Source organism: Cyanistes caeruleus, chromosome Z, assembly GCF_971803275.1.
Source record: "Cyanistes caeruleus chromosome Z, bCyaCae1.hap1.1, whole genome shotgun sequence".
NCBI lineage: Eukaryota > Metazoa > Chordata > Aves > Passeriformes > Paridae > Cyanistes > Cyanistes caeruleus.
This window is the reverse complement of record NC_141732.1, coordinates 70,389,369-70,413,905: the sequence shown is the minus strand read 5'-3', so window position 1 is coordinate 70,413,905 and position 24,537 is coordinate 70,389,369. Positions and strand designations below refer to the sequence as shown.

General features: G+C 40.5%; 1 protein-coding gene across 6 annotated transcripts in view; it reads left to right on the top strand.

Annotated features, from left to right (window-relative positions):
* The window catches only part of RAI14 (retinoic acid induced 14), an 88,615-nt gene that overhangs the window by 53,896 nt on the left and 10,182 nt on the right, over positions 1-24,537 (top strand). For all 6 annotated transcript variants that reach the window (XM_086867667.1, XM_086867671.1, XM_086867668.1 and 3 more), the window contains 7 exons: positions 13,996-14,084; positions 15,907-15,971; positions 19,555-19,612; positions 19,812-19,882; positions 21,258-21,364; positions 23,612-23,790; positions 24,449-24,477. In XM_086867667.1, coding sequence (XP_086723793.1) covers positions 13,996-14,084; positions 15,907-15,971; positions 19,555-19,612; positions 19,812-19,882; positions 21,258-21,364; positions 23,612-23,790; positions 24,449-24,477 — 598 coding nt within the window. The remainder of the gene's footprint in view (positions 1-13,995; positions 14,085-15,906; positions 15,972-19,554; positions 19,613-19,811; positions 19,883-21,257; positions 21,365-23,611; positions 23,791-24,448; positions 24,478-24,537) is intronic.

Below are 24,537 nucleotides of genomic sequence, written 5' to 3'. Positions count from 1 at the left end.
TGGTGCTGTGACCACTGCCCTAGGGAGCCTGTTCCAGTGCCCAACCACCCTGTGGACAAAGAACCTTTTCCTATTAACCAACCTAAACCTCCCCTGACACAACTTCAGGTTGTTTCCTTGGGTCCTGGTCACCACAGAGAAGAGACCAGTGCCTGCTCCTTTGCTTCCCCTTGGGAGGGTGTTGTAACTGCAGTGAGGTGTCCTGTCAGTCTCAGCCACTCCTCACATGGCTGCTCCTGCAGATCCTTCACCATCCTCACAGCCATCATTTGGACACTTTCTACCAGTCCAATGCCCTTCTTACACCTTCTTACCCCCAGCACTCAAGGTGAGGCTGCCCCAGCCCAGAGCAGAGCAGGACAATCCCCTCCCTTGCCTGGCTGGTGATGCTGTCCCTGATGCCCCCAGGACAGGGCTGGCCCTCCTGGCTGCCAGGGCACTGCTGGCTCCTGTTCAACTTACCATTGACCCACAGCCCCAGGTCCCTTTCCCCAGCACTGCTTTCCAGTGTCTCATTCCCCAGTCTATACACACATCCAGGGTTGCCCTGGCCCACGTGCAGAATCTGTCACTTTCCCTTGTTAAACTCTGTATGGTTGGTGATTACCCAGGCCTCTGATTTGTCACGGTCTCTCTGCAGGGCCTCCCTGCCTTTTAGGGAGTCAACAGCTCCTCCCAGTCATCTGCAAACCTACTTAGTATCCCTTTAAGTCTTGTGTCCAAGTAATTTATGAAGGTATTGAAGAGCAAAAGGCTGAGGATGGAGCAGAACCCCACCAGTGACAGGTCACCCCTGTCACTGTAACCCTTTGTATCCCACCCAAGAGCCAGTTGCTCACACATCAAAGGATGTGTTCATCCAGCTGTGAACTGGACATTTTCCGCAGAAGGATCCTGTGAGAGACAATATCAAAAGCTCTGCTGAAGTGCAAAAAGATAAGAATAGCATCCACTGGCTTCTCTTGCTTAAGTAGGTGGGCTACCTTGTAATGAAAGGAAGTTGGGTTTGACAAGCAGGACTTTTCCCACATGAAGCCATGCTGGCTATGATCAGTGACTGCATTGTCCTCCAGGTGTTTTTCAGTACCTCCCAGAAGAATCTTCTCCATAACCTTACTGAGCATTGCAGTGAGACTGACAGACTCAGTTTTCAGGGTCCTCCTTCTTGCCCTTTTTGTCATCAGACAACATTAGCCAGCTTCCAGTCAGCTGGGACCTCTCTGGATTCCCAGGACTGTTCAAAGTCTTTGAGAAAGGCCTTGTGGAGACACCAGCCATCTCTTTAGGTATTCTCAAAAGAATTCCACCAGGCCCCTTAGATTTATAGGGATCCAGTTGGAGCAGCAGATTCCACACAAGTTTATGGTCAACTGAGCATTAATTATTCTCCCAGCCGTGGTCCTCCAGCTCAGGCCACTGCGACCCTCTTGGCCTTTTATCAGTATTGAAGACAGGCCTAACAAATCTCAGCCTTGTTCATGTCCCTGTTTGCAAGGTGTCCATCCCCATCCTGTAACAGGCTGATCTGTTTTCTGCCCTGCCTTTTGCCGTTAATGTATTTTAAAATAACTCTTTCTGTTGTCCTGCATGGTTCTGGGCAGCTTCAACTCCACATGAGTTTTCCCCCTACAGTGGCAGCAGCATATCTGTATTCTTCCCATAGCACCTGACTTACACCCACAAAATGAACATAAACCTTCTTTTTTCACCTTATTTCCAAGATCACTTCTTAGCCAAGCTGGCCTTCTGCTCGTCTGCTTGACTTCCAACATTTAGGAATAACCTGCTCCTGTGTGCTTAGGAGGTGATGCTTAGAAAGTGGCAGGCAGTGATGGGGCCCCTTCAAAAGCATTTTCTAAGGGGACCCTACTCTCTAGCTCCCTGAGCAGCATGAAGTCTGCTCTCCCCAAGTCCAAGGCTGAAGGTTTGCTGGCACTTCTGCCCTGTCAACAGAGATTCTAAACTTGATCACTTTGTGGTCTCTGAGGCCAACACAGCCACCAGTCTCTACTTCACTCATGACACACTCTCTGTTAACAGAGCCAGAAATCACCCTTTAATAGCCAGCACCATGCAGCCAGGACATAAATCCAATGGAGATTGAACACTGACAGTGGACAGTCAAGGCTTGATCAAAGTCACACCATCATCACTGGGTGCTGCGGTACCCAACATGCTGGCACTTCAGTACAAACTGGAGTCCAAGGCACTAAAATGTCAGTGCACACCACTGACGTTGTCAATGCATTTTTTTTCCATTGCACTGGCAGTAGCATGCAGGCCACAGTTTGCTTTCACCTGGAGAAGCATCCAGTACCTGTGGAAGCACAGTCCCACCCCCTGCCATGGGCTGAACCAGGCTGCACTGGAAAAGGGCAAGGCTCCAGAATACTTAGAGAACATTGATGGCATCATTGTATGAGCAAACACAGCAGGGAAAACTTTTTTGAATGGGGAGGAGATTATCCAGGTTCTCCTGAAAGCTGGTTTTGCCATAAAAGGTCAAGGGACCTGCTCAGGAAATTGAATTTAAGGAGTAAAATGGGAAGATAGAAGTCATCAGATTCCAGTGGGTGTGGCCAACAAAATAGCAGCTAAGTCCCTGCCAACCAGGTAGAAGGAAGCACAGGCTTTCCTAGTCACTGTGGGGTTTGAAGAAAGCATATTTCAGAGCACAGTCAGATTGTCAGCCCTCTCTATCAAGTGATGTGGAAAAAGAATGATTTCAAACGGGGCCCTGAACAAAAAGAAGCTTTTGAACAAATTAAGCAGGAGGTTGCCCATGCAGGAGTCCTTGGGCCAGTCAGAACAGGGCACGTTGTGCGGAATGTGCTGTACGCTGCAGCCAGGGAGAATGGACGGAAGGGACCTGGAGAGACTCAAGGATGACCTCGTGGGTTCAGGAGTCTGGGATACAGAGGATTTGAGGCCAGCTACACCCCAGCTGAGAAAAAGATTCTAGCAGTTTATGAAGGGGTTCAAGCTGCTTCAGAAGTGATGGGCACTGAAGCACAGGTTGCAGAGCTGAAAGCCACCCTGCTGTCTTTACATATTGCAGAATGAGAGAAATGGATAGTGCTCTACCTCTACACTGACTTGTGGGTGTTGGCAAACACTCTGTGGTTGTGCCTGGACTGAGAGAAAAGGACCAATTGGCAATGCAGAGGGAAACCCATCTGGGCTAATGGACTGTGTCAAGACACTGCTGCCCAGGTAGAGGAGCTGGCACTTGTAAGAACGTGTCATGTAGATGCATACAAGTGCATCAGAATGCACACTGACTATATTGATTTGATCTCTGAGGAAAAAAATATTAATTAATTTTTATCACAGTATTTAATTTCTGATGGCCCAGGTGGTAGCAATAATGACTAGGTTTCTGAACATGGACAAAGAAAGACCACAGGGAACTCAGCCTTTGTTTTATCTCTAGCCAACAGATGGCTGAAATCTGTTTTTTATTCCAAAATTTCTAATAAAGTTTATTTCCATGGGAGATCTGGGTGTAAAAGCTGTTGTCTCTCTAAATCTTTTCTGAAGTTCTTTTTATGTTCAAATTGTGATTGTTCACTTTTTGTCCCTTCCCCTGCCCTGCAGCATTGTTAGGGATATAATTTAATTAAGATGTTGATATTAAGTTTCCTGAAGAATTGCTTTCTGCTTTAGACAAATGCTCAGAAATGCTAATGAAACTCTAGGCCATGGGTGGATGAATGTGTCCACTGCCAGGATACTAAATTGGGCTAATTAACTTTCTATTATGTTCGGTATGAGCTGATTGTTAATGTATGGTGAGAGGGAATGCTTTTATCTCCGTAAGAGAGGAGTAATACTTAACTTTGATTTTATAATTTGGCGATACATGAAAAAGTCCACACTGCCTACAAACATCCCCATATTGGCAATCATGCAGGCTTTCAAATGAGATCTGTGCAGCAGAATTCATGACAGTGGTTTGTTCCTGGCTCTTGACTGAAACTGTGTAGACCATTTCTGGTGGTTTTAATGCCTCACTAGTTCTTGCCTACATTTTCAACAGGATTTGAAATCAGTAGCATCCAGGCTCTATTATACACATTTTTAAAGCAATTTTTATAAGACATTTGAGCATTTTTATATCTTCCTGTCATTTAAAAAAAAAATAAAAAAAATAAAAAGAGAGAAGGGGCCATCTTCTGAAGAGACAGAAATGAATCATCTTTAGTTGTATTTCAGTTACAAAGATGCTAAACTTTTTACTTTATCTCTTTAGTGATTTCCTATGTTATAAATTAAACAAATTCCATGTATTTAAAGAATGAACTCCCTATTCCATATAAAGTTCTTTAAGCATTGAGAAGCCTCCCAATGGGTTTTGCATCTTTCATGCATAGGGCTTCATGCAGATGATATCTAAAGTTCAAAGGCAAAACAATCAGTCTGGAATTTCTTGTAGGAGCCAGTTTCTGTCTTCTGTTCTGTATTTGCATTTCCACACAGCTGATGGCTATTCTTAAGAACTTCTGTATTTCATTGTCTTTTATTGGGGCTGTCCTCTCAGAGGGAAGCAAATGCTCTTCTGAAGGCCCCCTGTACTCATGTTTGGGTAGCCTGTGAGCTGAGCCTGTGAGCCTCCTGCCACAGGCACTATCAGCCAAACCTGTAATGCAGCATCAGGCAGCAGCTGGAATTCTCTGTTAACTCAGCTCCATTTGCAGAGTTGCCAAATACCCAGATCTTGCCAGACCTGGCCAGCTTTCAACAAGTTTGTCAGTTGCTTGGATCAGAGCACAGCCTGGATGATTGGGAGTTTTTGTATGCCTGGGTTGAAACAGCTGCAGTTTGGCTCATGTGGAGGCAAAACCCAGCGCCCCACTTTCCCATGGGGAATGCTGTGGCTACTCCCTGCACTTGTCCCATCTGAGCTGGCATGAGGGAAGCATGTTTCTCATGGGTTGGGCCAGATTCAACGTCTTCAAGGCTGGAGGGGACAGGGTTAATGCTGCAGTTGTTTTTCAGATTTATATCTACATAATGGGCTGCAGTTGTTTTACATGTTTTTCAAAGACTTATGCAACCAAATGAGCTGTATGTGTAGATTTTAATTATACCCACTGGTTGTTACTGGCTTAAAAATGTACTCTAATCTAGGAAGGGGAGCAGACAGCCAAAACAGAGCAATGTGCAAATGTTCAATTTACTTAGGGCTTTTTTAAACTTCAAACTGAGGTCTCAGGCAATAGACTGTGCTGGTGGTTGCTTATTTACTGGATGTGTTTCACTCTGTTTTCTGCTGCCTTCTTTACAGATGCATTCTGTGTTAGGAAACTGCTGAAAAGTAGCTGGAAAGTTACTGAAAAATTTAGAAAAGCTCTGAAGTTGCACATGTCTGTGGTCCAGCCCCGAGTTCTCTTCCAAAATGCAGAATCTTGAGGTGGACAGTTATTCTGAAATACAGAATAAAACATATATTGCCATAATAATCCAAAGAGTTTATTAAAAAAAAATATTAAGTGGTCATAGTAACCAGTGGTCTTTGAAGAAAGTGTTACAGGTAGATTAATTACTGTAAGTAAATTGGTTTGCAATTATCCCATGAAGTAAGGGAAGTTCACTTTGTACAGCTTAATAATAATAAAAAAAAAAAAAAGTAAATCCAAACAGGTGCTTTAAATCTGAAGAGATGGAAAGTATTATGAGCATAAAAGATACAGAAACAGCAAGGATAACATATCCTGAGCTATCCGTTGTCAATATCCCTCAGGTTCATAAGGATATTTCTGCTCATCAAGTCTTGGAACACTAGATGCAGTTCTTAAGTCTTGCTGCATTTTCATGTTACAAAAATATTTGGTTTAGATTAACCTTCACTAAATTGCTCTCACGCTTTTAAGCCTTTTCCTGGCCTCTTGTTATGCCAACATGGTTCAGGATTACATTGCTCTAATGTTCATGACTTTCCATATACTAAGGTGATTATTAGCAATTGCTGACCCACAGGCAGCAATACCAAGTGAGTTGTGTTGGAGGATGTAGTCATTGCTCTCATTTTTGGGCTTAATTTTAACTTTGAACTCTGTTGGGCCTTGAAAGGGTTAAAGATGGCTAGCTGGGCACATCCTCAGGGATTTCACCCTGTGCTATAAAGATGATGTGCCAGAGAGGGCATGTATATTGAGAATGTAACTGAGCAGCTGTTTGGACATTATACATGGGATGTGGTCATAAAGAAACTATCTTCCCTACTTCCCTTAAAGTAATCTTCCCTACTTATCTGCCTTCCTTGTGCTCGGGCTTTGGAGGCTCAGGCCATACTGCACAGATTTCTGGGGTCTTTAAGCTTTTTGAAACTTTGTCATTTGTCAATTTTTCTATCCTAGAACTCCAAAAATAATAAAAAAAAGTATGTCTAAATTTCAGACTTTCTGTCAACACCTAGCAATGCCCTGAAGCTTCTGCTTGCAGAATCTCTGTTGCATTTCGCTGACATTAGTTCCTGAGGAATTTTAAAATAGACGCTGTGCAAGAAACTTTATGTGATAAATCTAAATTGTGAGCACTTGTGTTTACAGTTAATGGTACATGGAAGGAAAGTCCATGCATTTCAGACTTGAAGTGGGAGTTTGTGTTAATGCGGTAATAGAGTTTGCCAAAGAAAACTGTATGTGAAAATGGAACTGCTGGAGCACAACCTGAGAATGAAAAGTATAAAGCTGCTGGGGATCCCAGAAATCTCTCTGAAGAGCAGCTGGGTGGATATTTTGCTGAGTTTGAAGGCTAAAATCAGGAGTCTGTAGCTTGCCAGCTCCTGTGTTGCATAAGGCAATTGCTTCTTTTCTGTAAGAAAACAGCCATTAAAGAGGCTTGCCTTTTATTAATGCCCTGTAGTTCAAAGCGTGTATTACTGAAACAAGACTTTTCATGCTATGATGCAAAGCTGGAAATTTTATATGGAAACTGCATTTGTTTTGGTTTCAGTGGTGGGATTTTTGGTTTTATTGTTTTTTTGAAAGCTGTCCCAGAATGCATACTAACACAGAAGGGGCATGCAGGATTTTTATCAGAGGGTTCTGTGTGTATTGGCAGATGCCATCTCATATTAAAATAGAAGGACACAGGCTGTGTGCAGCACTTCACTTTACTGTGATTGGTGCTAAAGGGGAGAGACGGGAAAATAATCTCACACAGCTCCTGGTAAATCCATACCTGCCTCTGTCAATGTCTTAAAAACTTGCACTGTACTCTAGAAGTTGTTTGCAGAAACTCACTGATTGAATGTTAATTTTCCCAGCTTGTACTGGTGCCAGGTCTGATTTGAAAACAAAATGTATTTCCTCTCTTTCTCCTAAGATAATTTTTAAACTCTTTTGGTTACATGTATGCAAGTGACAGGATGATGATATGGAATGCCACCATTATTGAAAAGCCACATTTTTTACAGTTGCTCTTGGGAATACGTAAAATGGGTGCAGTGTGAAGCTATAATTTTTATTTGTTTAAAGAAAATAATAAAAAAACCCCAAATAACTGGTAAGTATTGATAATGATTACCTGTAGATGTTAGATTTTTAAGACAGTCTGATCTGCCAAACATCAGTATGGCTCTCCCTACAAAATATGAGTGATTTTGTACTCATACTCAAATGAGTGACAGTATCTTGGTGATGCAGTCAGGAAAAGATGAAGATCCTTTTGACTTTCATAGCAAAACCTTCATGGTTTAATTTTAGGTCTAAGGTGAAGTTCTACATGCTGCTCCTTATTTTTCACAGACAGATTGCATCTGTGCTGTGTGATGAAGCAGTGGAAGGCAGCCTTTGTTTTCAAATGGTCTTGTTTCCTGTGCCAGCTCACCAGCCACACTTACCTACCTGCCTGTGCTGTTGCATGGAGGAAGCAGAAGCCAGAGAGGGCTTACAGAGGAAGGCAGCACCAGTTTCAGGACTGTTCTGGGGCTTTCCCAATCATTTAATCTGAGGGTGGTAATTTTTCTATTATTGGGTTTGGGATGTGTCAAAAAGGGCTTACTTTTAAAATTGCTTTAATGCTGATAAAATCTCAAGCCCTTCACAGATCAGTGAATTGTATTCTTCTACAGTGACTGATCAGGGTGCTGCATGTGAGAGGAGATCACACTGGACTTCCTCATGCACAGAATGTGCTGCTTTAGTGGTAACTCATGGCCCTTTCTCCTTCAGGCCAGGTCTCGGGAACTTCGGTGCTTCTGCCACTCAGCCTGTGGTAGAAAGCCACCAAAAGCCAAATGTCATCTACTGTGTTTATTTTAGCTGTTATTATTGAAGGAGGAGTTGAGGCCTTGAGGGATAGCATTGTAAGCTAGGTGCTGCTTCTAAAATATATAAACATTAGTTTATGTTAGTTCAGAAAGTCAGCCAGGTTATCAGTGAGTCACTTTGTGGCTGACATATCTGGTGAATTGCTTGCCTGTCTGACCTGGTAGTAGCAAAGCTTAAATGTCTTCTATTTCTAGGGTTTTTTTTTCTTTTATTTAATCAGCAAAACAGGGTCTCTAGGCAGCTCTGTATCTTTATCATTCTTGTTTGTTTGTCTGAAGGTATTGGTTGGTGAGGAAACTGTAAATCATCATATAGTTGGAAGGCAAGTTAGACTTTTTAAAAAGTCAACAAAGGGTTGACATCCATTAGAAAATGAAGAAGAATGATCTGCCTTGGGGAGGGATGTTTTTACTCAAAATAAACCTTGACAATGAGTATATATGAGTTCATAGTGTTTTTCAAACATTCTTGCACTTAAAATATTTTCAGAGCACTCAGATTGAAATTACAGAGAACAATAGTATGATACGCTTGCATATAAGTTTGACTGGGTTCCATGTTTGTCATAATAGGAAATAGCAAATACAATATTCACTTAGCATCCATAATTCAGCCGTATTCTTTATTTGCTTTGGATTTTGGTAAGTAGTGTGTTGAACTACTTTCAGACCCTGGAGAAAATCTGTATTACAGAGAATGTTAATTCTGCCCAGAAAAAAATCTGGAGCATGACCTTCTTCCAGACAAGAGCAAGGTCCAGACAGAGATTGAACCCTCTGATGGGGTGTAATTCTGCTTTTTCTCCCCCCCATTTTTCTTTACACAAATGAAAATTTCCTTGTTAGAAGTTTAGTGTCTTAAATTAAGACTTGATATTTATTTTTTTTCTGATTTTATCATGTTCCTCTTTACTTTTGTGGCACTTCCCCTAGATATATGGACCACCCAGTTGTTTTAAGCCAGCTGTCAAAATACCATTCAGTAAGAGGATTTGCAGGAAGTAGCTCTGCAAATGGTTAAGCAGAGAACCTCACTATAGCAGAGCCATGTCTTACTGCTAATACCACCTTAGCAATTGCCATCAGCTACAGTTTTACAAGTCTAACCCCTAGATGTGGATTATTTCTGTTCTTCTACATATGGTGTAATGATTCGTAAAGAAAGTTTATGTGAGCTGAGTAGTAAAAATTACAGTCCTTTTTAGTTTGACTGACATTTAAATAATTTCTGAAAACACTCGTTCTTGGTCTTTTGGCAAAGACTGGCTCTGTCTGGACTCTTGTGCTTTGTCTTTCAAATGCTGGTTAAGGAAGTCTTCATTCCCTTGCTGGTTTAATATTGTGACCAAAGTGTGGAAAAGGCCATTTGCCCTGAATAAGGCATAGGCTTGTTTAGGAGAGATGTAAGTGCTTCACCCGTTGACGTCTCATATCTGTAAAAAATCTCCTGCTTCAGAGTAGTTCAGGGATGTCATATACAGCTGTGCCCTCTGTTGAGGCAGAAAACATCATAAAAAGTGTCTGTCACTTTTGTGTCACTAAATGTGGGGTTTTTATCTGAGTAATATTTCAGGTCAGGAGATTTGGGGTCCTGACAAGATTTTGTTGTGATAGCCTTGTAATTGTTCTCCAGTTGAACCTGAACCTCATTAAATTAGTTCACTCTTACTCTTACAGTATGTTTACCCCAACTGGGCTTTGCATTCCTCACAATGAACATAATTTTTCGCCTTTTCTTGTTAAGTACTGAGTAGTTATGAGACCTGTACATTTCCAATAGGAAATAGCAGTGTCAACCTACCGATCTTTCACCTGCTGCAGAGGTGGCTCTTGACCTGCTGGGAATGGTAGCTGCTCCTCTGCTCACAGAAACGTCTGGATGCAATAAAAAGAGGCCACCCCTCTCCTCAGGAAGAACAGAAATGTTTTACAGCAATAAAAGAAATCTATCTCAAATCAGTTCAGGCTGGGCTATCAAGAATGTGGCTCTAAGTGGCAATAACAGGCTTATCTATTGTGAAGAGAAAATGAGCTATGTTGTAATGGGACTGAGAATCCAACCCTCAATGTAGCCCTTGGTCCAAATCAAGTCTTACATGTTTGTTTTTGTTTACCTAAGTCATTGCACAACCAGGAAATGGGAGGAAAAGTTGTTTGCTTTCATATCAAGGAAAGTTTATTCATAGAAGATGCAAGTAAAATGCACCGCTCTTTAAGGCATCCAGATGGAGAGAACTCCAGTGTTTGGAAACCTGCAGTTTTTGCCTCAAATATTTTAGGAAATTATGTAGCTTGTAAAGAATTATTCTGTACTGAAATGAATGTCTGCAGTCTTCTTTGTTTCAAGAGTCTGCCTTGGTATATGGGAGTCCTCAGTATCTACTAGTCAAGTGTTTGGGTTTGGGGTTTTTCTTTGTTTGTTTTGGGATGGCTGTTTAGTTTGTTTGGGTTTTGTAACAAAAAAAAACAAACCAAAAAACCAAACACAAAAAACCCCAAACCAAAGTAGGGGCTATTACCTTTAAAATCAGAATTGGTTCTTAAGGGGGAGGGATTGTCTAACACTCTAAATAGTTTAGCTTAAATATGACTGTAATAGATTCATTCCATTCTGGAGCTGTTCTCTCTATAGATCAGGACTTGTATTTACTAAGCAGTTAAGTAACCCTATCCCTGTTCCCCTCCATTTGCTTTGAGACTATTAAGAAGAAATTTCTCAGTACAGGTTTGTGTGAGAGATAGTACTAGAACAAGGATGCAGAGAGGAGACACACAGCAAGCCATTCTTAGTGAAATAAAACATCTGCATGTGTAATGACTTGTTGAGAACTGCCATGGGAATTGTTTTTGTTGGTGGGATTCATGTGTTCATAGGAGCATAGCCTGAAAAGAGTTATTTTTAATTTTCTCTGATACTTCTTTGCAGTCAGATTTTACCTAAATAAAACTTCTTTAGCACTTGCGTGTTCATGTTGCATTTGGCACTGTCCTACAAAGTCTGTCCATAAAACCTCAGTGCCCCAGATTTAGCCAAGTTATTATTATTCAGGTATTTATTATTACTATGAATATTGTCAAATGTAAGTTAGCTGAGTGTGTGCTTCACAATCTTCCTAATACATAAGTGAATTTGATTATATTTTGTGTTTACACAAATGTATCTGAACATGTTTTGGTATTTTGCTGGTATGTTGTGCTGGCTAAATTAGAGGTGTTGGAATTTGTCAGGCTCCTCTTGTGTCCCTCCCCCAGTCATTTTCCCAGAGCCTGAGAAACCACTTCTTCCAAAGAATGTTTATACAATTTTGCATTGGTCACCAAGTACACGAAGTTTTGATTTTGAATGACTGGAGAACAGACAGCAGGAGTGCTGCTTGTGCTCTTGGAAGTGTTAACTCTTCAGTTTGTTTATGGCAGCAGAATTTGCAGGATGAACACACAGAATGCTTTTTTATTTGCAGAGAAAGGTTCAAGGCTTAAGTGCTGCCTGTCTGTAGTTTTTTTTAATTTGCAGTTAGTAGCAGCTGGTGTAGAAGGAAGGACTCCCCTTAGGAAGTGAGGTGGTTGCTGTACGTGATAGCACTGTTCCAGAACCTCTCCTGTTTTGATTAATTCTCCTCTCTTAGTCAGATGTTGTCTGTAGGTTTGTTTCTCTGCCGAGTTTTCAAGAAGGCTGCAAAGAAGTCTATGGCTTAGAGAAACATGGTGTTGCAGTTGACAGACTCTGTGTCTGAAATACCCATTTCATTCCTGCCTGTTGTTCTGAGTTTCCCTGGTTAGCAGGCTGAGCTTTCAGTGTTAGCTTTAACACTTAAAGGAAGCAGTTGTTCGAAGTATAAACTCCTAAGTGGAGAGCCATGTGGCTCCATGATTTATCATGTTTCTTTTACATTCCAGGGGAAAATTCCTTTTACACAGGGGTACATAATGTTAAAAATTATTATTGCCGTCAGAAGATACTAGAAAACATCCCAGGAATACTGGCTATTTCAGTTTGGTGCATGTTTGATGATGGTCCTAGCTTTCCACACATAAAGAAATAGTAATTAGAAGTGTTTTGTCTTGAATTTTTGTTTTACATTACTCCCACTGAAAAACTGCTCTGTGCACATCAGGCTAATGTTGGTAGGACTCACATGGTAGCAGGATGTTGGCCCGTATCTTAAGACTTGACGACATTGACACGCTATGCATCAGGAGGATAAACACTTCTCTGTTTTCAGAAACTTTTCCTTCATTTTTGCTTCAGGGCAAAATGAAGTCAGCAGCATCTCTGTAGCACTCCTATGAATTTTGATGTGCCCAGCCTGAGGATGTCAAACATAAAATTTCAGCTGTAAAAAGGCTTAAATTCAGTATAATTTCTTTGGTTTGTTCTGTAATTACATCTTAGGTAATTGATGCTTGAAAGTGCATCCTGCCATGGTGTGGTTGGTAATGTCTGCAGTTTCACACTGTTTAAACAAGCAAGTGCTTGGGGTGAGCAGCAAAACCAGAAGTGGAAAAAATACATCTCTGGCATAGTCTCACAAGTGGCTTTGATTTCTCCAGGTGATACACACAGTAAAGTGTTTTCCCCAGCCCAGACACAAAGGACAGAAGAGCTTTATAAATGACAGTGCAGAAGTATAACTTGATGTAGTTTAGGGAAATGCAGAATCATGTTTTAGAGGAACTAAATGTTGTCCACTGAAAGGGGAAAATCTAACTAAATCTAACTAAATCTGACTATTATGACTGAAATGTCTACTACAAAGTCAGTTATTGTGATTGTTTTCTTTATTAATTCTCCAAGCCCAAGCATTCTTTGGGAATATTTTACCTCACTAGGGACATAAATCAAGAAATTGTGTGGGACTAGATGTACGTAAGGTATATGATATGAGTTGATGGGACAGCAGCCTGTGTAAAATCATAGAGTCATGGGGGTTGTCATGTCATGCTCAGGTTGGAAAATACCTCTAAGATCATTGATTCCAACCATTAACCCATGTCCGCCACTAAACAGTGTTCCCCCACCAGTGGCACATCTGCCTGTCTCTTAAATACATCCAAGAGCCTTCCAGGGCTGGTAACACCACCAGCTCCCTGGGCAGCTTTTTCCAGGGCTTGGCAGCACTTTCAGTGAAGGATATTTTCCTCATGTCCAATCTAAGCCTCTTCTGGTGCAGCTTGAGACCATTTCCTCTCACCCTATCCTGAGTTCCCTGGGAGAAGAGACTGACCCCCACCTAGCTACACCCTCCTGTCAGGGAGTTGTAGAGAGTGACAAGGTCCCCCCTGAGCCTCCTTTGCTCCAGACTAAACAGCCCCAGCTCCCTCAGCTGCTCCTCAAGTTCTTGTTCTCTAAATCTTGGCAGGCCTTGTTACCCTTCTCTGGACATGTTCCAGCACATCAACATCTTTCTTCTAATGAGGGTCCCAAAATGCACACGTTATTTGAGCTGCATTGTGAAAGTATGACTACAAAGTCTTTTTGATGTGCCATCTCACTTCCAGAACTGTTATCTTCCTGGGAGGCAGTGGAAGGATGCCAAAAGATCTAACGACAGAGAGGAAAGAACTTGACAGTATGCAGTTAGTGAATGAGAGAGAAATGATATAACAACAACAACAACAACAACAACAACAACAACAACAACAATAATAATAATAATAATAATAATAATAATAATAATAATAATAATAATAATAATAGATTTATAAATGTTCTCTTCCAGTTTTCACCTGGCAGCCACAAAAGGACATGTAGAGTGCCTCAGGATCATGGTAACACATGGTGCAGATGTGACCGCCCAAGATGGTGCAGGTATGCCTCTCTGAACCTATACTAGTAATATGATACACTCAATTTGTTTATATAGGTATTGATGTGCAGAGTGAAAATACAGATTTGACAATTTTGCTTTCCCCCCACACACCCTGTAGGAAAAGCAGTTGTAACACTTGCAGGTTTGGGCATACTTGCTTTCCTGCACAGAGAATTCAGAATTTAAAGTCCTTAAAGCTTTTGTCCTAATACTATACGTTTCAGCATTTGTAGTGGCCTCTAGATGTAAAATAGTTGCTCAGTTTTTTAAGATTGCTATTTTTAAGTGAAAAACAAAACAAAACAAAACAAAAAACCAAAAGACAAAAAAAACCCAACCCCAACCCCCCCCCCAAAAAAAAAATTTCTTACCCCCACCTCTTCTTATTACTACAGGTTGCCTCAAGATCTTCAGTTTGGCTTTCATGTTTATCCAAGCTATTAATCCCATTAACTTTACAGGAGATGCAGTAAGACATTTCCTCAGGATTATGACAAGTGAAAACAGCTGATACAGGCCAAAACAGAGCTGAGAGCTATTAAATATGATGTTTCAGTTCTCAAAAGTCCTGTGCTTAATTACTGCTTCACTAGGAGAATGATGGGAGCTGAATTTGAAACTGCCAAACTCTCCTTAATAGATTTCAGTTGACATGTCTGCAGAATCTGTGCCCAGCATTTTCTCTGGCTAACTGAGCCACCTGGATGACTTGTCAGCATTCTGGCTCTCCAGGAATGATCTGTAATTGCTGGGCTCATGGGTTCTGTTTTGCCACTCATTTCAGCCTGAGGTAATCTGTCATATGTGGGAATGATTTGCCTCTATAAGGAAGTGTCTCTGATACTGGAAGAAGCATTTGTATTTTACATAATGATAAGGGAATATATGTACCTGATGCAGACTGTAAGTCCAAATTCATGCTTCACCTGGCCTGATGATTTATGGGTTGCTTGGACTGTAAGAGGTTGCCTGCCTACTTCTACCTGAAAGTGTCAGCCCAGTGCTCTTTAGTGACATCTCTATGTAAAAATCACATAATTTGCAATGAGAGTTTCCTGTCACGAGTGTTTTTGTCTTTATTGAGTACTACATCCTGAGTCCTTCTTTTCTTAGTTGCATGCATAATTTCTTCATTTACTGTCTTGTCATCTTCAATTTTTCCGATGCTCTGTAAGATGAAGCTGGAGGAGAGACTTCACTGTTTCATCATAAATCCATAGTCAGTAGATCGTGGCATTGCATAGCTAACTATGAATTCAGAGGGGCTAAATGAATTATTTGAAATGCAAACCAATCTAGACATGTGTTTGATAGGTAATAGGGAATCTGTGAGGTGCAAACTAAAGTAGGCCTGTAGGTCTTCCATGTGCATTTCATGGCTGACACAAGTTTAGTATAGCTGTAGGTAGTGAATTTGCCAGGTTTTGCTCTTGATACTGTTTTATGTTTTCATTGCCAATATCAGGAATCATGACAGACATCTGTGTGCAAGGGAGACTGTGAGTAGTGGAGAATTGTTTTCTATGGAACAAGACATAATGTACAATCTTACACTTACTTCTGCCAAGGTGTATTCTGACATGAGGTTTCTGTCACTCCTTTATATGAATTAGGACTTCAAGATTATTCTGTTACTTGCCTGAACAACAGGTAGTAAGGACATTCTGCTTGATGTAGGTTTTTACTTTATTTTCTCTACCCTTACTTTTTATGTGTCATGACAGGAACAAGACAGATAATTCAAGATTTTGTCATGGATGATTTTATTCCTGTGCTTTGACATGATCGAATAATTCATTTTCTTTGCTTTTATTCATTTAGGGCACAGTGCTTTACATCTTGCAGCAAAGAACAGCCATCCTGATTGCGTTAAGAGGTTACTTCAGGTAAAAGAAAAATCAAATTTATTTTGAGTTCTGAAAATTTAATTTAGTTCCATTAGATGTAGACTCGTTTTATGCTAATATTATTATAGATTATTATGCTAATAATCTGCACCACACTTCTATACTGTTTGCTATCCATACTCTCCTTGGCATCAAGAGTTTAAACACAAAGAATTTAAGAACCTTTTAGGCACTGTGAATGGATGATATAAAACAGTGTGTCTTCCCTGAGTGGTCTGCAAATACAGATTTCCATGTCCAACTGCTCTGACATAGCTTGGTTTGGTTTCAAGTAGGTTATAACTTCAGTTTAACTTCCTGTGTTTGGTCTGTGTGGTTGGATGACTTGGAACTGGGTGGATGAAGAGTTACAGAGGAAGAGGTTTTTCTCTTCTGAGGAGATTTTGATAATGTTCCACTGGAATGCTTTCTGTCTGTTCACAGTAGAAATGTTTTCAAGTTTAAAGTCAAAGAAAGATGAAATCAAAGTAGTTTGGATCCAAAAATAATATAGAAATTATCTCATCTTCAATGAAATGAGGTAAAGGACAGTGAGGGGTTAGAAAGGGAGTTGAAAGAATGGAGAGAGAAAGTAAGAGAAACAAAAGTGAAGATGAGCATAAGAGTCTCATTGTGTTGAAGATGAGTGTTAGTAAGCAAAGACACTGTCTATGTCAGCTCCATTTCAGAAATACAGATAAGTTTTCATGGTGGTGATCAGAGAAAAAGAACATATTTTTCTAAGTTTGGAGTTATCAGTAAATCTCAGATAAAATAATGAATGCAGACTGAGAATACAGATGAAATAATGATTAACAGCCCCACCTGAACACGATGGTGCAGAAAGAGATTGGATCCTGTATCCCAGCCTCCAGACTGTTTTTCTCTGGTTGCCTCAGGGCTCTCCAGCTGTCCTGTGACTGACCTCTGTCAGTGTCTCTGACAGCACAGAGTCCAGTTTCACTGATTCCCAGCTCTGTACCCCGTGCAGGCTGTCTGCCCTGCTGCTGCACAGGCGGGAAGGGTTATCCTGAGCCAGCGCAGCCTGTGCCATCGCGGCGATGCACATCGCCATCAGGCCATCTCTGCCGGCATCGCGGCAGCAGCACCTGCAGCTCAGAACTAGCATGTTATATTAGAACTAAACATGTTAAACCATGTTTAACACCAAGGATCTGCTGCAGCCACACACTGCTTTTGTTGATGTTTCTCTAGTTTTATTTCAATATGCAGATTTATAAATATTTTCCTAAGTGCGATACATTGGTAAAATTCTCCAGTAGTTCATGCCCTTAGGATTATCTTCTGTGGACCTTAGTGTGTATGCAAGGAATGTCTAACTGGTGTTGAACTAAAACAGGCTGAATAATTATTTTACACAGGCAGAATCATGACATTTTTGTTACACAGTATAACAGTGTGTGTAATCCTGTTTTCCTAGATAATCATAGGCATGTTGGAGACAGTGCTGCATGTGAAAGTCAGAAATTATGTTTGTTTTCTAGCAACATGTCATTTTAGGGTCCTGTCTTCTCTTGTCCAAGGAAGAACACTGAAACTTGTGAAGGGTTTAGAGAACCAGTCATAGGTTGAGTCATGAGGGAGCTGGTGGTATTTAGCCTGGAAAAGAGGAGGCTTAGGTAAAGCATATCACAATGAGAAAAGAGGAAATGGCCTCAAGTTGCACCCAGGGAACTTTACATATTAGGAAAATGTCTTCACCTGGAGGCATTTAAGAGATGTGTAGATGTGAGACATGTTTTAGTGATGAATTTGGCAGTACTGGGTTAATAGTTGGATTTGATCATCATGATGGTTATTTTCAACTCACGTGACCAAAGTTTCGATGATACTCTGTCTTTGTTGTAACTAAAACAAAAATCTTCTGTACCAAAATGAGCTTTCATAAGGACTTGAATTATATTTTCATTACTAATTATTGCTTCAAAGTCTGGATTGATCAATAGTATCTGATAATTATAATACAACAAGATATAACTGGACTGTTGGTGCTTATTTTTAAAAATGCTTATGAACCTTTATTGCATTTGATAGTGGGCCCATGGGAACCTCATGAACTTTAACAAGGCCAGGTGTTGATGCTGCACCTGGGTCAGCCCAGAGAGCCAAACATGTCCTGGGCTGCATCCAAAGCCCCGTGGGCAGCAGGGGAGGGAGGGGATTCTGCCTCTCTGCTCTGCTCTGCTGAGACCCAGCTGGAGCATCCAGAGCTGGGGTCCCTGCACAGGAGGGACAGGGACCTGCTGGAGCCAGCACAAAGGAGGGCCATGAAGGTGATCAGAGGGATGCCTTGAGAAGCTACCTAGAACAGAGGCTAGACAATGTTAAAGGAATAAAGTAGGTATTTATTAAAAAGGCCTTCAAAGGATACCTTTGTACCTTGGGCAGTACAAGAGCCTGGCTGTGGCTACACCCAAGATGGACACTGGATCACACATTTTCACACTTTTATAAGTTTGGTCCGTTTGCTTATTGGAGTCAATTGTCCAGTTACAGCTTCAGGTTCTGAAGTCCCATCCTCCCAGACTGCTCTCCTCAATTCACCGTTGTTTATCCTTTTTGGGGTCTGAAGCTGAAACAGTGTCCTTGGTTCTCGGGCTGGAAAAGGATTGTTTTGTCTAACTAAACTGTGAGGAGATCTTGCTAATACTTTGTATGAAGTTCAGAGTTATATCCTCATGCAGTACAGAATCTGGGAGATATGAAAGCTACAACTTAAGGCATCAAGAGAGATGGAGTACTTCTGCTGTGAGAAAAGGCTGAGACTGTAGTGTTCAGCCTGGAGAAAAGAAGGCTCCCAGGAGATCTTAGAGCTGCTTTTCAGTATCTAAAGGGGCCACACAAGAAAACCAGAGAGGGAATTTTTACATAAGTATGTCATGATAGGACAAGTGGCAACAGCTTCAAACTGAAGGAGGGTAGGTTTAGGTTCGGTATTAGGAATGAATTCTTTACTGTGAGGGTGGTGAGGCACTGGCATAGGTTGACCAGAGAAGCTGTGGATGCCCCATGCTGGCAGTGTTCAGTGCTACAGTGGATGGGGCTTTGAGCAACCTGGTCTGGTTGAAGGTGTCCCTGCCCATGGCAGAGAGTTGGAACAGGATGATCTTTAAGGTCTCTTCTAATCTAAACCATGCGACAGTTCTATGAAATTATGCAGGACAAATTGCCTTAGGACATGGTTGCTTTGGTTTTTACTCAAATGTTAAAAAAAAAAAAAAATCTGAGGCAAAGGAGAGATTTTATTTACTGAGTTTTTATTTTTATTTATTTACTTAGTTTTTTATTTACTGGCTTAAATTATTCTGAAACCATAACATTTTTTAGGGACAGTTCTCTTAACCATGTGTGTTTCCTATGGCTTCAATTTAAGTTGGTATCAAGACAGGAAATAGCAGATTGGTAGAGGGAGAAGCTGTACCTTCCTTCAGTTTTCTTCTTTAAAGCAGCACATAAATATTTTTGCAAAGGTATTAAGCACTCTGTCTATATAAACATATGTTTTATTTTGTTTGTATTTCTCTAATTGCTTTTTTTTCCTTTTCCTTACTGAATTATGCAGAGTAAATGCCCAGCTGACAGCACTGACAATTCTGGGAAAACAGCTTTACATTATGCAGGTAACTTCTTTCATGAAAGTTTATCCTGCTTTGTTGTGCTTGATATTCCTAGCTCATCAGCCTAGAATTTGTTCTTTGTACCCCACTGTAATGCTGGAGTATTGCAAGTAGAAGTGTGAGATGAAAATTATGAAATTGGGGTTTAATGGGCTTTCACAATTGTCTTGGTTTTTTCTAATTTAATTTTATTTTCTTTTAGCTGCATGTGGGTGTCTTCAGGCAGTTCAACTCCTGTGTGAGCACAAATGCCCCATTAACATCAAAGATTTGGTACGTACCCCTTCTCCTGTTGTGTACTGCAGATTCTTCAGAGCTGTTGTTGCCCTCATGCCATGCCATTACCACGCTCCATCTCGGGTGCAGTAGTTCAAAGCAATGCTGTGCTCATACCTTCTGGGATTTCTCTGCTGGAGGAAGTTCCTTTTGCAGCTTGCCATTGCAGAAGTGTGGAAGCACTTCACCATCTCATAACGTAGTGGCAGGATTTGCTGGTTATTGAGACATTGGCATCAGTAGTTAGGATCAATTCTTACACATTCAAAACATAATTAAAAGTGCTTCCATTGTCCCCAGGAGGCTTTGGTAAAGGTCCAATATTGTTGCCAAGGGCTGCAAAATGTTCACAAAGCCCAATCAGAGTATGATAAACCTGCAAATATAAAATATACCTGACATATTGCAAAGGTTCAGACACTACATTCACTACTGTGAAATGTCTACAACCAACCAGGTCTGGTTTTGGGAATGATGCAACTTCCTGATAGAAAACCTAATGACAAAAGGAAGGGATCTGTAAAGCAGAGGCCAGGAGGAAGTGATAAAGGTACTCAAACTTGTTTGGTTTTGGCTTTGGTCTATATCTGGTCTTTCTAGCAAAAACAAATATGTCACAGACATCTGATCTAAGATTTCAGTAGATGCATTTTAAAGGTATAAAAGGTTTGTTCGGTCTTAAGGCTGTAGGAGTATATTAAAAATGTGCTGAGCTGCATCATGGCTGGTTATAGGAAATAAAGGCCAGCCTCAGAGGTGCATGACAAAATGATAAGCAAAGGTCAGAATTTGGGTAGTGGACTTAATTGGCAAATTCCAGTTAACTACAAGTAAAAAAATAGCCTCACCTAGAAGGTGGTCAAACGTTGGAACTGGTACCTAGAGCTGTGTCTTTACCTTTGGAGATTCTCAAAACATGACTGGACAAATCTCTGAGCAATGTGCTGAAATTTTAAGTTTGCCTAGCTTTGGATTGAGAAACCCCAGATACCTCTAAAGGTCTCTTACAACTGTGTTATTCTATGACTTTGTGAAAGCTTGTATTTTTGCCTAGTACTTAGTTAAAATTACCATTTTTGTTGTAGAGCTATGGAAAGATATTTTGTAGTTTCAAAATAATGGTGTTTTAGCATTGGGCAAACAGCAAAGGGAATACAAAAGCAAAAATTGTTCCTATTCTGTGTTTTGCATCATCCCCAGCAGACAAGGGAATTATAGCACACTCAACTATGTTTGTGGTACACAGGAAAAATGTACTAATAGCACCTCATTTTTGCTATGTAAAGTTAAAATTTATAGCTGACCTTAAATCTCAGTGTGTTTTTGTAAGTGGGTGGAATATTGTTCATAGGTTCTTTGTATGCATTTTTAGGATGGGAACATACCTCTGTTGCTTGCAGTACAACATGGTCATACAGAAGTTTGCAAATACCTTCTGGATCATGGAGCAGACATCAACACCAGGGATAAAAATGGAAGGTACAGCAGGTTATCATGTTGATTCTTCACCAAAGCTGACTGTCAAATGACGATTTCTTCTCAGATCCTTCCCAAAATTGTTGATGTTAGGTGAAATAATGCTTTCTGTACTAGATAGCACATCCTGATTGCTGAGAAGGCTTACTGAAATCTGACTGAAGTCAAAGATGAAGCAGAAACTATGTGACTATAAAAATAATCTGCCTGTGAGATTTCCCTTAGGCTACCAGAGCAGTATAGCCCATTTTTAAAACGATCCCTATATGAATATGATTGATAGCACTTACCCACACATCACTTTCCAAGTGTCCCAGTTTGAAATGCTGCTCTCTTCTTGGAATGAGTTACTACCTCCAACTTAAATACTTAAAACTGCTACTTGAGAGCAAAATCTGTGGAGGGTTGCTTTTTCTGCCATAATGCAGCCACAGCAGCAAGGAAAAAATACAGTAAATCTCTGTAGTGGAAATACTGTTATTTTAGAAGGTGCCAATTAGAGATTGTTCTGCATTAAGAAGTAGTGCATGTATCAGAAAACTTTTTAAAAAGCGACATCATTGTGGTGAAAAATGCATTTGTTCTGATGATACTGACAAAGATCAAGAGTCTTAGAAAACTGTGGACTGTTTTATAAACAGCTGGTTAAACTGTGGAGGTAAAGTAGGATACTGAGAAGACTTGGCATTTACACTTCATAGCAATTTTGGTTATTCTGTGTGACACAATGCTGATTCTGTTCTCTGGAGGCACCTGTGAATATAAAACTGGGCCCTAACTTGTTTTTTATCAGTCCAAAGTTCATTAGAGTGCTGTTTGTTTCCAATTGTCTGAAGAAAACCCCTTTGTTTTCTGTCAGTTTTCATGGCCTCATTGTTGCTTTGAACCCACAGTGCTGCACATGCTGGGGCCTCTGCCTTCTCCTCACTCTCCTAGTGTTTAATTAGCAGACAACGTTCAGACTTTCTGCTTTAATTGGACGGAGGAGTCATAGATAGGGATCCCATTTCTGTGTTTTTTTTAAGATAGTACTGTGTGTAGGAGTAACAAAACTTTGTACGTGGAATATGCTGGTTTACATCTTGCTTTAATTGTGATGAGGGAAGTGACTACTCCTGCATCTCACGTTCACAGAAGTAGTTAAGATTTTACTGAAACAGGAGAAACTTCCTTGGGAGAAGAGAGGGATAACCTTCAAAAATGGCATCTCCAGATTCCTATCATGTCCAGACTAAGTGAATTATTTCGGCAATCTAAAACCATCCCTGTTACTCAGGAGGTGTTATCCGAATTATCACTCACCACTACTTTTATCACAGCACTGCAACATCATCACTTTTCCAAGTGACTCACCCATTACAGTATGTTTAATTAATTAGTGAAACTGTTGTCTTAATAGTTAGCAAATATTATCACTGTAGTAACTTTTCAGCATCCTATCTGCACTGAGGAATGTGTTTGACAGTAAACTTGGCCAACCTATTTGACATGTTTTCATGCTGAGAAAGGAGAACTGTGCTTGAGCAGGAAGGCAGTATTAGACCATGCTTGGAAGCATGCTTGAGTGTGTTTGTAATTTCTCTGTGTGTTTGTTCTGCGTGTCTCTTTCGACTCCTTCAAATAATTGGGAAAAGCAGATACAACCTGTTGGGAGAAGATTCCTTCTGTATGCTGTGCTTACTCTAGGAGTTTTCTCTGTGCAGATGCCCTGGGTTGGAAAGGGAATTGTTTGTGATTTCTCATTAACTTCTTTTTTTCTTTATTTTTAGGCTGACAGGGTTTGAGGTCAAACTCACCTCTTGGACTCACTGAAGATCTTTTAGATTTGTTTGTCTTTTTGATTGAAATCTGTTTGTCTGATTAGTCTCGAACACATGTGAAGGAGAGCAGGAATGAAATAAAGGTTTTCATGTTGTACCACCACTCTAATCAGAGTGTAGCAGTGAGGTTTATTAGTCTGACTTTATCCTGCACTCTTTTCTATCTTTGACTCAGCCTCAAGAAGCCATTTTTAGAAATGTTTGCAGACTTGTATTTGCAGCTGGCATATATGAGGAAGAAGAGGGAGAGCTGGCAGGTGTTTGTAAGAAGAAACAACAGTTATATTTATGTATCAATAAGCATGTTGATGGAATCTTGAGCTTTATTGCACAATAACAGTCACACTTTGTTTTCCCTGAAAAATGAGCTGCTAAAGAGAATGCTATTGACACTTGCCATTTGTGTTTTGTTTTCTTTTCTCTTGTTCAGAACTGCTTTGATGATGGCTTGTGAGGCTAGTAGCCTTAACATGGTGGATGCTTTCCTTAGGAGAGGTGCTGATGTCAGTTTAGTAGATGTCTTTGGACAGAATGCCCTGCACTATGCCAAACTCTCAGAGAATACAGGGATCCAGAATCTCCTGTCATCAAAGATATCGCAGGATGCAGGTATGTGAGAGAGGCCGACCTATAGTTTGTCACTTCTTGAACAGGCTACATGATGTTTAGCACTGAACAAATTTACTTCAAAGTGTAGCCTGAAATGTTGCAAAAGCCATTTGCAAGATTATCTGGCTGAGACTTCCCAAAAACTCCTTGCCATAGGTGGTAATATTTAGCATGGGATAAAGCCCTGAGCAGGGCAAAAAGGTGTTTAGGAGAAAGACAACTTGATGTGGCTGCATCATGAAATTTTGCATACAATTTGGAATGGATTCTCTTTTTTGCATAGAACCCCTCAGCAGAGGGATTGGAATGAACTAAATGAGAAATGAACTAAAGTAGACAGAGCATTGCATGGTCAAACTACAATGGCTTTCTAAAGTAGGAAGCTTAATGCATAAGAATTGTGCAAGATTATAATAGAATAAGAATTGTCATGAAGAATTTCTTCAATTTTTTTCTCAAAATGAAACCAGACAGTAGCAGAGAAAGGATGTGATTGACTTGGAAATTACAAATTGTATTTCTCAGGTTTCAGACAGGAATTCAAAAACCCAACCATTTATCTATGGTATGAGAAGTAGAGCAGAGAGATGGGTTAAGAACAGCAAATAACTCTTCCTTTAATAATTTTTTTTAATTCCACTTCTTTTCTGCTCCACAGAGGCAAAGTCTCCAACAAAAGCGAAGCAGGTATTTGTTCTTTTGGTCTTGAAAATACTCTGACTCTCTAGACTTGTAACATAACAAAAA